Consider the following 19,076-nt stretch of genomic DNA (forward strand, 5'->3'; position numbering starts at 1 on the left):
GCTGGCCCTGGAACTCCGGGCACAAACACAAACAGAGCCACGAGATAGAAAACCCATTGGACTAAACCAAATTATAAAACAGCAAAGGGAAAACTATCTGACACATTGGAAAGAAGCAACACAAAAGCAGAGTAAACTAGAATGCTATCTGGCCCTAAACAGAGAATACACAGCGGCAGAATACCTGAGCACCGTGACTGACCCAAAACAAAGAAAAATCTTAACTAGGTACAGACTCAGTGAGCACAGTCTCGCGATCGAGAAAGGCCGTCATAGGCAGACCTGTATCCCGAGAGAAGACAGACTATGCACCCACTGCACACTAAACGAAGTGGAAACCGAGCTACACTTCCTAACCATCTGTCCATTGTACCAAGACATCAGAGACACATACTTCCCACAGATTACAACCACACACGGAGATTTTGAAAACATGACCAATGACAAAAAACTCCCATATCTGCTGGGCGAAGTACAACAATGTGCAAACACAGCAGCAAGATTTGTGAGTTGCTGTGATAGGAGAAGGATATCAAATGGAACACAACCACCCTAAAGACTCATCATTGTGTATATTCCTGCACTATACCTGCATCGACTTATCTTGGTACACAGAAGTTGATCTATTGAAGATTCTGACCTTCAAAGTACATAATTTTTGTTTTGATTGTATTGCTGTATTGTTGTTTTGTTCTTTCTGCTTTGGCAATGTAAACGTATGTTTTCTCATGCCAATAAAGCCCTTTGAATTGAATTGAATTGAATTGTGTGTGTGTTCTGTCTCTACCCCCCCCCCCCTCTCTCTCTCTCTCTCTGTGTGTTGTCTCTATCTCTCTCCACCCTCTCTCTGTGTTCTGTCTCTACCCCCCCCCCCCTCTCTCTCTCTCTCTCTCTGTGTGTTGTCTCTATCTCTCTCCACCCTCTCTCTGTGTTCTGTCTCTACCCCCCCCCATATCTCTCTCTCTCTCTCTCTCTCTCTCTCTCTCTCTCTCTCTCTCTCTCTCTCTCTCTCTCTCTCTCTCTGTGTGTTATGTCTCTATCTCTCTCCACCCTCTCTCTGTGTTCTGTCTCTACCTCTCTCTACCATTCAAGATCAATTCAAAGTAGATTCATGTATTGGCATGAGGAAACATGAGTTTACATTGCCAAAGCAAAAGTGGAACAATCAAGATGAAATAATTGCGAATGCACTGAGCACTTACTAATAGCAGATCATGTCTGTCTGTCTGTCTGTGTGTCCCCCCTTTGTACCCATATATGGAGCTGAGTGATTTGTTTGTGATTGATGCAACACACTCCATATTTGGACGTATAGCTGCGTTCGCTTCCCGCGTTTGCGCGTCTTACTTATGTATATGTACAAATAAATATTGAATAAAAATGGGGATCAAATAAACGTGTAAACAGAGCTGTGTTACATGAACACAGCTCTGTTTACACGTTTATTGTATTACTATGAAAACCTGCAAAACCTTGTCAGTGCGCCGATCCGTCACGCCACCATATATGGCCGTCAGTCCCGCCTCACGCCTTCATGTGACACGTCACACCACCATGGCCATGAAGATCTGGATCACGAGTATACACTGACCTCATCTAACCCTGGATAACCATACATGGAGAAGAGCTGGATCTGCTTATGGAGACAGACCTGTTCTGACATTCCATATGTTTATCTTTACCCCACCCGTCCTTTTCAATGTCTCCCTTTTGACTGATACCTGTCCATTCAAACTCTAGACGGGCCTTTTGACTGATACCTGTCCATTAAACTCTAGACGGGCCTTTTGACTGATACCTGTCCATTAAAACTCTAGACGGGCCTTTTGACTGATACCTGTCCATTCAAACTCTAGACGGGCCTTTTGACTGATACCTGTCCATTCAAACTCTAGACGGGCCTGTTGACTGATACCTGTCCATTCAAACTCTATACGGGCCTTTTGACTGATACCTGTCCATTCAAACTCTAGACGGGCCTGTCCCAAAGTTATTACTATTAGGGACTTTAAGCAACGCTCCGTCAACCAGAAAATGCATCAGTGCTCGATACATAAACCTGCTCTCCATCGCAGTCCTTTCTACTATGGCAGAACCTACACTTACACGTAGTGTCTACTCTATACAACGCCATGTCATAACTATATGTCTATTGAAATTATAGCCGTCATAGATTTACACCGATTGCTCCATCACCTCTCTTATGCTGTGTAATGTGTTGGCATGCTCTGAATGAAGAAATAACACTAATACCATAAATTATGTCATATTAACCATGTTTATTAAAAAGGTTTTAGAATAACACAGATTGCTCCGAGAACCTTCCTCTTTCCACTGCTGATCATGTCCAGCGCATGTTTAAGAATTAAGCAATATCGGCAAGTTATACACATTTTCCCAAACCATTTGCCAGCATACTGTTTATAAATCAATACATTGAAACTGGGACTCAACTGATGCAAATCACACATGTTGTTATTCAATTGAGCCATTTACACGTCACATCTATAACCATAAGTGTTCACTTCGTAAATGTGTGTCAACCCCCATCCTGCTGCCTCTTAAGGTTACATTATATTATACTACAAACTTATACATCTTTGGGGTATTCCTGAATCTTATGTCATATTATCATCATCATACTATAATTCTAACAATGTCTATCTGCCTGTGTGTGCGATTTGACACATTAATGATTATTAATGAATTTATTAGTGAATTAAAAACGCACCGCGCGCAGTATCCCCCACGGCCACAAGGGGGATACGGGTAAGGGCTAGTATTCAAAATTGATTATTATATAAACTAGACCTGTACGTGTCCGTCGCAGTCGGCCACCGGCCTACTTGGGAACGATGCAACTTGGGAACCTAATGATATACGTTGTCATAGCACCCGTTTTAACTGTCAGCCGGTGTCCCACATGGAGTTCTGTGTCTGTGCCTGTGTGTGTGTGACTACTTGTGCCTGATACGGCAGTGTAGCCAGATTATGTATACATAGGAGCATTACCTTCAATCCTCCCGACACTAAAACATATCGTCATTACGTCACCATCGAAAACCAATTACACTCTGGCATTGGGTCATTTAATCCACATCTCTGTTACGTCATCATTGAGAGCTAGTTATACATATAGTATGTATATGTAATTTGTAAGTTGATTAGCGGTATAATGTGGTTACTTTGCGCCGTACGCATCGTCCCAGCCGTCCCGCCAATTTTGATGCGTATATATGCACCGTCCCAGCAAATTGTGCCTGATACGGCAGTGGTGCCAGATTACATACATCTGTATAACTAGCTCTCAATGATGACGTAATAAAGATGTGGATTAAAGGACCCAATGCCAGAGTGTGATTGGTTTTCGATGGTGACGTAATGACGATATGTTTTAGTGTTGGGAGGATTAAAGGTAATAATGCTTTTATGTATACATGTATGTATATAATAGGTTTATACTTCATAGTCATCATATTCCCACACACTCTGTGTCTTGCATTGTTTTCCATAGCTGGCAATGCAGCGGGAAATCCACTGCACTTGTCTGTGGACGTCGGTGTAGACATTAGGGTTTTCACCATCGCATGCCCCACTCCCCCAGCTGGCCAAGCCTGCCACGTAGTGAACCCCATGGTCCTTGCAGATCACGGGTCCGCCCGAATCCCCCTGTAAGACACACAGCCATATGAGTCACCCTGTAAGACACACAGCCATATGAGTCACCCTGTAAGACACACAGCCATATGAGTCACCCTGTAAGACACACAGCCATATGAGTCACCCTGTAAGACACACAGCCATATGAGTCACCCTGTAAGACACACAGCCATATGAGTCACCCTGTAAGACACACAGCCATATGAGTCACCCTGTAAGACACACAGCCATATGAGTCACCCTGTAAGACAAACTTACTTGATCTACTTTATCTCTTTGACTTATTCTCATTTTTGTATTATCTTCAATTAAACCTTTTTTAACACACACACACACACACACACACACACACACACACACACACACACACACACACTTACTCTACAGGTGCTGACTAGTCCCGTCTTGTTTTCTCCACAGATCATGGTGTCGTCCAGCTGGGATCCATAAAACTTCATGCAACGCTCATGAGACATCAGGGAAACCTGTCCTTGTGACAGTTTGGATGGGTGGATATCTGAGGGACAAGAACACTGGTTGGTTTATCCCTGTGTTAATATAGACTGGTGTAGCTTTTATTTAAAGTACCTATAACATAAAATGCAACTTGTTCAATTTAGTTTGAACAAATTAGTTTGTCAAATTAGGTGTTTTAATGGAAATTGCTCTCAGGAACAGCTCAACTGATTTTGTCCTCATCGTGATGTCATCAGCAATGTCCACCATTGTTGATTTTCCAAGCTGGCATGGAATGGAAACATGCCTGGTTTTTATCTAGCATCAGTATTATAATGACTCAAATATTAAATAATCTGCATATCAGCACCCCCACCACCTCAGGACATTGTGGTATTGCAGCTAAAACTGCTTTCAAAGTCCAGAAAGAAATTACAAGGACTGGTTATATCAGAGTGGTGATTGAGTCTCAAACAATTAGAAATAACTTTGAGGGACATAGACAATATGATATTAAATATTAAAAGCAGCTTTAAAGAGGGAGTGCCACAATGTTTGTATTTTTTCCAGTTTTTCATGTGTCTATGAGGTGAGAGTACTTCATTACACCCTGGAGTCGTTTTTATGTGCAATGGTGTATTAACTTTGTATTTAGGGTTTCTTCCTGGAGGCTGAACCCTTGACAGTCAAACGGGCCAATGAAATAAACAGTAATATAGTGACATCACACTATCAGCCCATCCTCTAAGCCCTCCCTCTCCCAACTACAGCTGTGGGTGTGGCTTCAGTTCAGGTGGATCACCACTCACCACCACCCATCACCACCCACCCTTAGAGTATATATGAATAGAGACGGCACCCGGAGGAAACCCTGAGGCGAAATGGACATTGTGGCCGAATTTGATATTGCAGCTCGAGCCAGCGCTGGTCCGTTGACTATCATTGCGCACGTTCATGTTATTGGGGCCATGACGCGTGAACGAATGTTTCATACGTGAACGCGCACAAACGGCACAATGATAGTCAACGACCAGCGCGTTCATGTTATTGGGGCAATCCATCCCAGAATGCACTTGTGCCTAGGAGTGAAATCGCCTCATGCGCTTTTGAGCAACTTAATGCAAGTGGATGGGAGGAGGAATCCGGTGCCGTCTCTATTCATATATACTCTAAGCACCCACCAAGCAAACCGGGCATACTTAATTAACTGGTGGGCGTGTCCACATAAAAACAACATTAGAGCAAATATTGTACACTTTTTTTTTGGAAAAAAATATAACTCCTTATATAACAATAAGACCTGATGATCATGTTTTAGGGTGGAAAACAATCACGGCACTCCATCTTTAACCCATTCTGACCTGAGATCAGATTCATACGAGGTTTCCACTGGACACACACTGGTCTGATTAACCCATTCTGACCCGAGATCAGATTCTAAAAATGTCAGTCGTTCTTCGATTTTTCAATAGCTAAAGCATAACATTATGCTATAGGGTTCCCGTTCAGAATGGGTTAAGGTGTGATTAATGGTAGTGAAATGGTTGGACACGTATACCATCTTTAGTTTCGCCCCATCCAGAGATCCAACACTTCGTTCCATCGGGGGACATCTTGTCTGGCAGACAGGCAGTCGTAACGTAGCTGGTTTCATTGGCACAGAATGCTCCGTTGGTGGTTCCCAGCTGCAGTAATGCTGAAGACACAGTAAACACAATAGTTACATAACATTGGCATAACATAGTTACAAGACCTTTAGGCATGCTGTGTGAGTGACATAGAGTAGATGAATGGACCAATCAGAGACATAGAGTAGATGAATGGACCAATCAGAGACATAGAGTAGATGAATGGACCAATCAGAGACATAGAGTAGATGAATGGACCAATCAGAGACAGAGTAAATTAATGGACCAATCAGAGACATAGAGTAAATTAATGGTCTCACCAATGTCATTTCTTGGATTCTTGTTTATTTTGCTTTCCCAATATTCCCCATGAATGAAGTCTCTGACCACTTCGACGATCTGGTCTTCCTCTTCATGTATGCCTTTGTCCACTCCCCCCAAGACCACCTGCATGTCCATGGTGCCGTTAGTCTTACTGGAGAAACAACAGTCAGTCATTAAGACATGAGAGACGTTTCATTCATTATTCTGGCTCCCAGACTGGAATGAACTGCCCATTACAGTCAGAACTGCAGACTCACTCCCAATCTTTGGACCATAGTCTGAAAACCTACCTCTTCAGACTCCATCTTAGCTCCGTAGGACTTAGCCTATAGCCTTGACGACCTTACAGGCTTATGGAAAGGCTACAATGTCATTTAAATACCGTAAATCCTCTTTTAGGAACCCGGGCTATTATTTGTCTCAACCGATCCCGATACCGGGCTTTTATTGAAAGGAGGCAGCTATAAGAAGGAGGAATTTATTTCAAATTTTCATTTTGGGTCAGTTAGAACACAGTAAAATGTATTGGGCTCATGTAGCCTATTGAAACCAACAACACATCAATTTAACTTGAATAACCAATGTCATTGTCATTTGAAGCTATACGATTCCCTGCTTTCATATGACATGAATCTTTTTTAAATACAATGGCAGTCCCTCAGTCAAATCTGGTCACATTCACAAATATACTGGTATATAACTTCAACTGAGATAGACTACCACAGTACTGTGGTAAAGGCCTACAGTTAGGCTACTGACAAGTTCAGATGCAAATAATAACATAAAAATAAAATGTATGATAGGCTATTTCATATACCGGTAATATCAAATCAGAACAGTGCAACACTGCAGTGCTTCAACGGGAGAGAGAGAGAGAGAGAGAGAGAGAGAGAGAGAGAGAGAGAGAGAGAGAGAGAGAGAGAGACGTGTTAGAGAGAGCGTCTCTCTCTAACGCGCGCGTGCGCGCGAGAGAGAGAGAGAGAGAGAGAGAGAGACGTGTTAGAGAGAACGTCTGAGAGAGAGAGAGAGAGAGAGAGAGAGAGAGAGAGACTTGTTGCTAACGGGGTCCCGTTAGCAACAAGCTAACAGCATACCGGTGTACGTTCGTTCCATAAAATGAGAGATCCACAACGCGCATGGAGCTGCGCCAGTGCGCCAGGCTGCAAAACCCCCCATGCGCTCATCGACGTTACATGAAGGGCAGATCTGCATGTGGGGGCTCTCTCCCGAAGTTAACTTTGTATTGTGTGCGAGCCGAGCAGCGCGGCCACGGCATCTGGACAGTGGACGCTAACGTGACAGGCACAGCCAGCCAGAGCAGCGAAAGTAACAGATACGGCACTTGAAAAAAAAAAACAACACAAAAAACCCCGGCTCATAAAAGGAGGCCGGAATTTATTACTTAATTCAACGCCATTCCCGGTGATTAATAGGGGCTCGGTAATGAATAGAAAGGAGGAGTTTATTTGAGGATTTACGGTAGTTAATGTTATGTAGACAGATGCCATGTCCTATAGTGCTATAGTGTATATCAGTGGTAACCAACCTTTTCAAGCCCAAGAGCCCATTTTATTCCCAATTGTAAGCCAAGATCTACCACTAAAACGTGTTAGAAAAAACACTTGTTTTTTTGCTATTTCTGACAGGCTCAATGACTAAAGCTTAAATTAGAATAAATTCTTATAGTAAGTTATATTATCAATGTCAAATAATATTAAGACAAATGTATTAGAAATAAAAAATATTAGGACAGGAAATACAAAAAAAATATTAGGACAGGAAATACAAATAAACTTCTTTGTTGAGTTTTTTTTAAATAAAACAAAATGCAAAGGACATGAATTGCTTTTACAGCACAATATTTTGTTTCTCATTTCAATGAATATTCACATTGGCAGATGTTCAAATGACATAGGCATAACATGACCATATATATTTGCACAGATATGGTGACATACTCTCAGGGTCAGCCCACCTTTAATGAGACTGCTGTGACTGCACTTTATCTGCAAGCGTTTTGAAATCTGGTTCATATTTAGTGATTGCCAGTCTGAGGGTGTCATTAAGATGTGAGTCAGTCATACGAGTTCATGATAGCGTCCCCGACACGTTGAATACTAAACTTATTTGTAAAGTTCGAACGCCAACTTTTAACCAAACGTGGAAGAAACACTGCACGGCTGCACGCAAATAAAGAGTGCACTCGCGCACACACATGACGGATTATTATCGATCAAAACAATCCTTAGCGTCGCTTACAAAAGCATGTGTTGCACACAGTTGCACAGCATGAATGATAAGTAATCACCGACCTGGCTGGATAAATATCAGTGGTCCATATCCATTGTGTGACCTGCTTAACGAGCAACGGTAGGCAGCCGAGTAAGTTACCAGTTTAGTAAATTAATAGTCTACTGTAGCTGTGTGTCAGATGTTCTGTCTGAAGTAGTCAAAGCCAAGGAGAATGTTACAATTTAATTCACAATCGAGCATCTTGCCCTGTATCGAATATCCCATGATAGAACAGCAGGATAAAAAAAAACTGTGGCTTTTTGTGTCATGTTTTGACAGCGGCACTAAACATTTTGACACTTTGTCATAGTGATATTTATCCAGCCAGGTCGGTGATTAAACTGATTACGTATCATTCATGCTGTGCAACACATGTTTTTGTAAGCGACGCTAAGGATTGTTTTGATCGATAATAATCCGTCAGTGCACAGTGTTTCTCCCACGTTTGGTTAAAAGTTGGCGTTCGAACTTTACAAATAAGTTTAGTATTCAACGTGTCGGGGACGCTATCATACTGCGTTCACTCTGACGCTGTGTGCTGACTGCGAGGGAACAACAGACACACAGGACACAGCAGCACATGAGCACATAGTGCTAAAAGGGGGAGGGCCGAGGGCGGTGCGGTGGAAGCAAGGGGAACAGATCTTCAAGCTAAAATGCATCGAGCCTCTACACGTTGTTAGCTTGTAGATCTGCTCTTTTTTGCGTACGACATTCTGCTGTGTATTGGCAGTGATGGCTGGCTGCCCGTCACTTCGCGATCGACGTGAAACGTTCCCGCGAGCTACCGGTAGCTCGCGAACCCCAGGTTGGTCACCCCTGGTGTATATAGTTTCAACGTAGAGATTATTGTTTCATTGTTGAGTCAAAACTCAGAAATGGACAATCTGGTCAGCATGACATCTCACACCTCAGCATGTTAGCACAAATAGCATTCAGAGCAGCATGTTAGCACACATAGCATTCATAGCAGCATGTTAGCACACATAGCATTCAGAGCAGCATGTTAGCACACATAGCATTCAGAGCAGCATGTTAGCACACATAGCATTCAGAGCAGCATGTTAGCACACATAGCATTCATAGCAGCATGTTAGCACAAATAGCATTCAGAGCAGCATGTTAGCAGACACAGCATTCAGAGCATCTTACACGCAGTGAGCAGCGGTGAGGACCCAACAGGAATGGATGAGGACGCCTCCACAGACGTGTCCGAACGCATTCGATGTGTTTCTGCGTTTGCGCTGCAGAGACACCTGCCATGGATGGTCTCCAGGTTGAGACAGAGTGCCTCCGCTGATTGTGAGCATATTGCCGATCCGCTTGCCGCACTTTCCTGAGTCAAATGGAGACAGAGCGTGAGAGCCATGGAGAGAAGTGTGTGTGTGTGACTGTGTGTGTGTGTGTGTGTGTGTGTGTGTGTGTGTGTATGTGTGTGCATGCGTGCGTTCCGTGCGACGCATGCACGCGCACACACACACACACACACACACACACACACACACACACACACACACACACACACTTCAATGTATTTATTTGAATCCACAAATTACAATACATTTTACAAGGAAACAAATATAACGGGGTTGACAGTTCATGTACACTTAAGGATACACATATGGCACCTCCTCCTCCACACAGACAAGCTGCCTATAACAGCCGAAACAGAACAGTATTTGGCAAGTTGTTTGGCTTTGCTCTTTGTCATGCCAGCTATTCTCATAGGCCACTCATGGTCAGTTTATGCACACGGCCCAGGCTTCCTGGTCTCTGTTTCAAAAGTCTGTATGATCCGGGCTGGGGCCGGATGATGTGGTTACGTCATGTTGTAGTATTGTTTTGTAGTCGCCAGACAGGATGAACAGGCGGCGACAACTTCCTTTTCCCTCTCAATAAAAGCTCTCGCTTACGAGAGCTTTTATGGCTTTTATTCAAACAGGAAGCAACAAACAGCTTCCTGTTTGTTGTAGGCAAACCATTGCCTATACAACATGACGTAAGCATATCATCCGGCTCCAGCCCGGATCATATACCGAAATGAAATGGTGCCCAGGCTAGGTCCATGTACAAATCAAAGACACAGCCCACCTCCAGAATCAGGACCTCCTTGTGACTGGTGACACACACACACACACACACACACACACACACACTTCAATCAAACAACACTGACAAACGTATACACTTACTTCCACATTGTCTTGTTAAACGTGTCCATTGTCCATCCACACACGTAACACTGTGGGGTCCTCTGGTCCAAGTGTATCCCACCATGCATTCGTAGAACACCATCTCTCCGGGTGCGTACACGTCTCGTCTCGTACCTTTCATGATGCTGTTCATCTGGAGGACCTCTGGGGGTCCGCAGTGCTTTGACAGTGTCACTGTGGAGAGATGCAGCCGTCCACAATGAGCACAGATAGACCCTAGGTGGCGCCAGAGAGAACCTGCCCTTCTGCCCTAGTCTAGACAGCAATATTAGCCCTTTATGAGAGTTTGTTCATTTTATTTTGTACAGCATGTACAGTATATGTGGCCCATGGTGACATAATCATGTTTTGTACAGTATGTGGCCCATGGTGACATCATCATGTTTTGTACAGTATGTGGCCCATGGTGACATAATCATGTTTTGTACAGCGTGTGGCCCATGGTGACATCATCATGTTTTGTACAGTATGTACAGTATGTGGCCCATGGTGACATCATCATGTTTTGTACAGTATGTACAGTATGTGGCCCATGGTGACATCATCATGTTTTGTACAGTATGTGGCCCATGGTGACATCATCATGATTTGTACAGTATGTACAGTATGTGGCCCATGGTGACATCATCATGTTTTGTACAGTATGTGGCCCATGGTGACATCATCATGTTTTTTACAGTATGTACAGTATTTATACTATTGTAGATTGTCAGGTTGGGTTATTTCTTAATGCAAAATCATGTGGAATATTAACTTTCAAGGCGCGGAATCAAGAATTTGTCTCCGCAGTATCAGTATTGTTCTCCGCAGAATCAAGACTTTTTCTCTGCAGGTTCTTGGAGAGACTAGATGGAGGATTGATGATGATTGTCAGTGTTGAAGTTATTCTTTGTTACCTGAACAGATCACCTCCAGTCTATCCACAGAATGACCAGCCTGCATCGTTACACACTCCCTCAGTGAAGATTCAGATCCAACACAGGAAGATGTAATCCACCACACAGGTTGACGTGTAGAACCAGACCTCCATTTGTAGTCAACAGCAGAGCTACAGCCCAGCTGTCGACACACCACAGACGATGACTGGAGGTTCCAGTTAGATGTAAAATCAGCCGCTGGTTTCCACTCTCCCTGGTGTCTCACTTCGAGTTTACCAGTACAGAGACTGGTTCCTTCCACCAACCTGACATCAGACTCTGTACGGGAGACAGTAGTATAAACAGTATAGAGGTAATATTACTTGAATTAGATTAGAAGAACATCTGTTAGATTACAATGTGTAATAATGTATATTTGTTTGTTCATGTCTGTTTATCTATTGTGTGGAGTGTTGGTTTAACTTGGAGAGCTGAAGAGAAACACGATCAAATTCATTAGTTTGAGTGAAAACAGTGGGAAAAAAAAACTATGGAACATCTTTCAGGCTTCATATGGGTTAGGTTGGACCGTTGGAGTTACATCATGTTTCATATGAGACAGACAGACAGACAGACAGATAGATAGATAGATACCTGAACAGATCACCTCCAGTCTATCCCCAGAATGAGCAGCCTGCATCGTTACACACTCCCTCAGTGAAGATTCAGATCCAACACAGGAAGATGTAATCGACCACACAGGTTGACGTGTAGAACCAGACCTCCATTTGTGGTCAACAGCAGAGCTACAGCCCAGCTGTCGACACACCACAGACGATGACTGGAGGTTCCAGCTAGACGTAAAATCAGCCGCTGGTTTCCACTCTCCCTGGTGTCTCACTTCGAGTTTACCAGTACAGAGACCGGTTCCTTCCACCAACCTGACATCATCAGACTCTGTACAGACAATATAATATCCAGAAAAAAGGTAATATTACTTTGATTATAAGGAAAACTAAAATCAGCTTACAATGTTGCGTAGTTGTCCGTTCTTGTTTTATTTACCCATTGTGTGGACTGTTGGATTAACTGCTGAAGAGAAACATGATCAAATGAATGAGTTTGAGTGTAACAGTAGATGGTTCCTGTCTAGCAGTACATCAGTGTGAGTTCACATGTTCAGTTGGGGGTGTATACTATTGTTGACCTATGCAATACTTTAAAATATAATTTAGGGATTTAGCAGATGCACTTAATGCAGAGAATACAAATATACAAACTCTCTCTGGAGACAGAGAGAGAGAGAGAGAGAGAGAGAGAGAGATTTTAGTTCACTTACACTGAACATCTAGAGCGTGTGGAGGTGACCTCTGGGATCCATGTGTGTTTGTGGCCTGACAGAAGTATTGTCCAGCGTCTGCAGGAGACACATTGTCCTTCACCAGCTGAGGACCAGTGGAGATAGAGGTGATTCCTCCGTCTCTGTACCAGGTGTAGGTGTCTACGGGTGGCTTGGCTTCACTGCTGCAGGTCAGAGTCACCGTGCTGCCCTCAACAACGCCTCCTGGTGGACTCGCTGATACTGAGGGCTTTTCTGGAGGGTCTGTGGAGGAATAAACATTGATGCACTCAAATAACAGTGGGCTGTGTATACAGCATTTTACACTAGGAATGAACACTAACAATGATTAATGTATGAATAATGTGGTGTCTAACATTACATCACCCTTGGTTAAAATAATAAAACACTGGACACTAACGTAATCAATAATGAACGTGATCTAAAATAACTATTTTATATGATTTATTATAGGTGTAGATCGGCTATTTTCACAATGTTTATCTATGGAACTGAGTCAAACTAACTGTAATGGCTACTGTTACGAAGGCCGCCACGAGGCCTCTGACATCAATACCGGGACGTCAGAGCGTGACATCACCCCGACGTCCCGGGACTATAAATACCCATGCCTGCGCAGGTTATAGACAGAATGAGTAAGAAGAACCCGGAATCACCTAGCAGACCTCGGATACCATGTCAAGACCTCGCTAGTAATCACCGGCTCGACCTGCGTTCAAGGCCCTAGCCCTGTCCCTAGAGCCTCGGCATTCTCACAAGACCAGACAAGAAGGCCCTGTAGGGTCCTCGGTTACAAGTGGTCCTTAACGCCTAAGAGGGGCCAAGAGAGCAAGGCTTACCCCCTATCTCGACTGACCGCTCCCCAGCGCGACGAAACCTAAGGAAGACGCCCTAACACCGTCTACATACAGTCCCCACCTCACCCACTGAGAATCTTCATCATGGCCCAGCAGGACGGGCGGCAACTCGACGCTGCCCTACGCACCCTCGCGGACGCCACAGTGCCAGCCAACGCCGCCTCAACGGAGGCCAACGTTGCCCAAGCAGCCCAGGACAAACACCACGCCGAGACAATAGCGGCCATGACCGCCATGACCGCGTCCTCGGCAGCGCAGGCAACTGCCGTGAGAGATCTCATTGCAGCCCTGTCGGCCCACACAATCGTGGGACCCCAAGCCCAGCTCAGAACGGAGAACGGGCCGCCCGCCGACGGGCCGACCGCCCGCACGCGCCAGGCCTCAGCCCCGCCCATGGAGCCTGCCCCTGCGCCCCCGGACGTCGAACGTCACGAGACGTTACTCATCTCAGCACGGCCAAAGGCACGACAACGCAAAAGTTCTGCCCGATCTGCAACTCAGACCAACACTACACCGCCAGATGCCAGGCCCTCCGGAAGATGACCAAGGTGGAAAAGGAAGAGTGGCTAGAGGCGAACAAAGGCTGCCACAAGTGCGGCAGGAGCCACGCGGATGAGAACTGCACCCTCACCTCTAACAACCCCTGCAATATGTGCCCCGGCGACCACCTCACGCCCTTCCACGAACTCAATACCGACGCAAGGTACACACCCGCCGCGACCCTCTCCCTCTCACGAGCCATAAGGAGTCCGGGAGGGGGGGTCATGCTCAAAGTAGTCCGCGTCACCCTCAGCAACGGGACCAAGACGCACACCACCTACGCCCTCCTGGACGACGGCTCGCACCGCACAATCCTCATGCCCGAAGCCGCGAGGCAGCTGGGTCTCGACGGAGACGAGGAGAGATTCAGCTACCAAACGATAGAAAACAAAACGAAGTGGGCAGAAGGCAAATCAGTGTCCTTCCAAGTGAAGGCAGCATCAGAACCCGGGCCAGAATACCAACTACAGGAAGTATTCACCCCCAATGGCAACGCCTTCGACCTCGACCCGGTGGACTACAGCGTGAAGGCGAACCAAGGAAGGTACTTGCACCTACAACACCTGGACCTGGAAGAAGTTAAGGGCGCCCGCCCTCAACTCCTACTGGGGTCGGACTACTGCAACCTGATCACGCCAGTGGAACCAGTCGTGCAGGGCCCAGAAGGAACCCCCGCCGGTGTGAGAACAAAACTTGGGTGGTGCCTGCAAGGCCCGTCATTGCTCCTGAAGAAGGCAGGTGTCGCCCGACATTACTACACGGCGACTCCCACCCCCGACGCAGAGTTCTACAACAATGTGGAACGACTGTGGAAGATAGACGTACTCCCGTACAAGAGCCGGAAGCTCGTCACGAGGTCAAAGGAGGACAACGAAGCCATCAACATGCTCGAAGAGAAAACCATCCGAGTAGATGTCGACGGGGTCCTGAGATACGCGACCCCACTCCTGTGGAGGAAATCGTATACCCACCCACGTGTCGCAAAAGAGGCAGTCCTCCACCTCCTGCGCCTCACCGAGACTCGTCTGGGGAAAGACGCGCAAGGTGCAGAAAGCTACAACAAAGAGATGAAGAGGCTGAGGGACGCAGGATACATCCTCCCGATCCCACTAGCCGAAGCAGCGCGCTCCAACGAGTCGTGGTACATCCCACACTTCATGCGGACGCACAACGGCAAGAACAGGATCGTGTTCGACTTCTCGCACACATACAAGAATCAGAACATGAACAAGAGGCTACTGCCAGGGCCGGTCCTTGGAGCCACGCTACTAGGAGTGCTACTCAGGTTCAGAGAGCGTCCAGTCGCGATATGTAGCGACATAAAGGGGATGTTCCACCAGGTGCGGCTCCTCGCAGAGGACAGGCCACTAACGAGATTCCTGTGGAGAGACATGAATATCAAAGAGCCGCCCACAGTGTATGAGTGGCAGGTGCTCCCATTCGGTACCACCTGCTCCCCATGCTGCACCACATACGCGCTTCAGACCCACGTGCATAAGCACACTGAAGAAGGAAGCGACGCCCGAGCCTCCATCGACCAATGCTTCTATGTGGATAATTGGCTACAGAGCTTCTCCACAGAGAGCCAAGCCAAGAGGAGCGTGGACGACCTCTATGCACTCCTCCTGCGAGGTGGATTCGAGCTACGCGAGTGGGCGAGCAACACTCCCAACGTCATACAGCATTTCCCGGAGTCATCACTGTCCAAAAGCAGCGAATTGTGGTTCACACAAGACGGAGCCGACCCGGAAGAACGCACCCTAGGCCTGCTGTGGCTATGCGCCTCAGACGTACTGAGGTACAAGCAGAAGCCGGGAGAGCCCATGGTACCCACCATGAGGAACATCTACAAAGTATTGGCACGACAATACGATCCCCTGGGCTTCATCATCCCGTACACCACCAGGGCAAAAATGGTGGTAAGAGAGCTGTGGAACAAACCAGATCGGCTCTGGGACGACCCCAACCTGCCCAGCGAGCTGCTCAAAGCCTGGCAGAGCTGGGAGGGTGAGCTCGCACACCTCCCTGAAATCGTGCTGCCTAGGTGCTACGCGGGACACACAGACGGTCGTGACCCCATAGGACACAGCGTCCATGTGTTCTGCGACGCCTCGGAAATGGCGTACGGAGCGGTGGCGTACCTGCGCACAGAAGACTACCAGGGGAAGTTTCACACATCATTCCTGGCAGCGCGCTCCAGAATCGCCCCCAAGAAACAACTAACAATACCCAGGCTAGAACTGTGCGCAGCCCTCGCCGGAGCCCAGCTAGCCGCAACACTCAGAGAGGAGCTCACCGTAACTATCGCAGCCCAGGTCCTCTGGACAGATTCCACCACAGTCCTGCACTGGCTACGATCCCAATCGTGCACCTACAAAGTCTTCGTGGGGCACAGAGTCACAGAAATACAGTCACTCACAGAAGCCACAGAGTGGCGCTACATAAACACAACGAGCAACCCAGCGGACGATATCACGAGGGGCAAAACGCTTCAAGAGATCGCCAGCGGAGACCGCTGGAGTAAGGGCCCCTCATTCCTCACCCTGGCAGAGGACCTGTGGCCCGCACAACCAGTCCTGAACCTATCGGTAGAATCCGAAGAGCAAGCAGGACTGTTCGAGATAAAGAAGACACTATTCTGCAGTCTCATGCCAGCCAACCCGCTACCATCATCCTACAAGGAGCTGATCACCAACACTGCGTTGACCTTAAAGGCAACGCAGGGGGAGAGCGAACGCGAGATAAGCTCCGAAGACTACCGAGACGCAGAAATAAGCATCCTCGGCCAGGCCCAAATGGATAGCTTCGCCGAAGAAATCAAAATGCTACAGGCCGGCACGGAGCTACCCAAATCCAGCAGGATAAAAGCACTAGCCCCAGAACTCCACTCAGGGCTCCTGCGGGTAGGAGGCAGACTCCGGCGGTGCCAGGATCTGGACCCCGGAGCGACACACCCAATCCTGCTATCACCGGCCCATCCCTACACCTACACCTACTACTCCTAATCCAAAAATACGACGAGGACCTAGCACACCCAGGAACAGAACGAGTCTTTGCCGAGATACGCAGAAAGTACTGGATAACCAGGGGGAGGGAAGCAGTGAAGAAGCACCAGACCACTTGCCTCGAGTGCCAAAAGTGGAAGGGAAGGCCCAACGAGCCCAAGATGGCAGACCTCCCCGAGTCCAGGCTAAGGTTAATGGACCCCCCTTTCCACTCCACCGGCATGGACTGTTTTGGGCCACTGACCATAAAGTGTGGCAGAAGGACGGAAAAGCGATGGGGCATCATATTCAAGTGCCTCACGACACGAGCCATACACCTGGAACTCCTTACCAACATGACAACGGACTCATTCCTCATGTCCCTCCGCCGCTTCATGGCACGCAGGGGCAAACCCATCGAGCTGAGGTCCGATCGGGGCACGAACTTCGTCGGAGGAAGCAGGGAGCTGAGAGAAGCCTTCGGACATCTGAAGCCGGAACTCAAATCCAAGATGGCCCCCCTACAGGTCGACTTCGTGTTTAACCCACCAGGGGCCCCACACTTCGGGGGCGCCTGGGAGAGGGAGGTGAGATCCGTCAAAACGATACTCCGAGTGATCCTGGGCGCACAAACCGTGCCCGAGGAGGTACTGGCGACAGTGCTGATCGAGATCGAGGCCATCCTGAACTCCAGGCCCCTGGGCTACGTATCCTCGGACGCAGCAGACCCAGACCCGGTGACGCCAAACCACCTCATCATGGGCAGGCCCGACGCCTTGACACCGCAGGTCATCTACCCCGAGGCCGAACTGCTTAGCCGCCGGAGGTGGCGGCATTCCCAGATCCTGGCCGACCAATTCTGGCACCGATTCACCCGCTTTTACCTGCCCGACCTACAGCCGCGCCAGAAATGGCTGGCGGAGAGAGAGAACCTCACCAAGGGGGCCTACGTCCTAGTGATGGACCCGCAGCTCCCGAGGGCGTACTGGCAGATGGGCAAGGTGACAGAGGCAATACCAGGCGAAGATGGCCGCGTAAGAACGGCGGTAGTGCAGCTGGGGAGTCGGACATGCACACGGCCCGTGGCCCGGCTAATCCAGCTCCCGGAGCTGCCGGACACAGCCACAACGACCAGAGGGAACGAGTAGTGAAGCCGACAGCTTCACTAAGGGGGAGTGTTACGAAGGCCGCCACGAGGCCTCTGACATCAATACCGGGACGTCAGAGCGTGACATCACCCCGACGTCCCGGGACTAGAAATACCCATGCCTGCGCAGGTTGTAGACAGAATGAGTAAGAAGAACCCGGAATCACCTAGCAGACCTCGGATACCATATCAAGACCTCGCTAGTAATCACCGGCTCGACCTGCGTTCAAGGCCCTAGGTCCCTGTCCCTAGAGCCTCGGCATTCTCACAAGACCAGACAAGAAGGCCCTGTAGGGTCCTCGGTTACAGCTACAATGCCAAGTGCTTGCCAGGTTGGGGGTGTATACTACTGTAGATTGTCAGGTTGGGGGTGTATACTACTGTAGATTGTCAGGTTGGGGGTGTATACTACTGTAGATTGTCAGGTTGGGGGTGTATACTACTGTAGATTGTCAGGTTGGGGGTGTATACTATTGTAGATTGTCAGGTTGGGGTAGAACGAAAGAATGACGAAGGATGACCGAAATAATAAGGTCGCGAATACAAGCAGCCGAAATGAGTTTTCTTTGACGGGTGGCTGCTATCTCCCTTAGAGATAGGGTGAGAAGTTCAGTTACACGAGAGAGACTCTGAGTAGAACCACTGCTCCTTCGCCTGGAAAGGAGCCAGTTTAGGTGGTTCGGGCATCTGGTTAGGACGCCTCTCGGGCGTCTCCCTAGGGAGGTCCTCGACGCACGTCCCACTGGGAGGAGACCCCG

General features: G+C 47.6%; 1 protein-coding gene across 1 annotated transcript; it reads right to left on the reverse strand.

Moving 5' to 3' along the window:
* Positions 1-2,382: 2,382 nt before the first annotated feature.
* On the reverse strand, positions 2,383-11,698 carry LOC308325390 (chymotrypsinogen B-like). The gene is made up of 7 exons (XM_080777877.1): positions 11,470-11,698; positions 10,553-10,747; positions 9,513-9,696; positions 6,065-6,219; positions 5,675-5,812; positions 4,041-4,177; positions 2,383-3,669 (listed from the first exon to the last, which is right to left on the reverse strand). Exons 1-7 carry the CDS (start codon positions 11,513-11,515, stop codon positions 3,457-3,459), a joined length of 1,068 nt encoding a protein of 355 aa, XP_080634003.1. The 5' UTR covers positions 11,516-11,698; the 3' UTR covers positions 2,383-3,456.
* Positions 11,699-19,076: the final 7,378 nt, after the last annotated feature.

This window comes from Protomyctophum bolini (genome assembly GCF_963924005.1).
Source record: "Protomyctophum bolini genome assembly, chromosome: 12".
In the NCBI taxonomy this organism is placed as follows: domain Eukaryota; kingdom Metazoa; phylum Chordata; class Actinopteri; order Myctophiformes; family Myctophidae; genus Protomyctophum; species Protomyctophum bolini.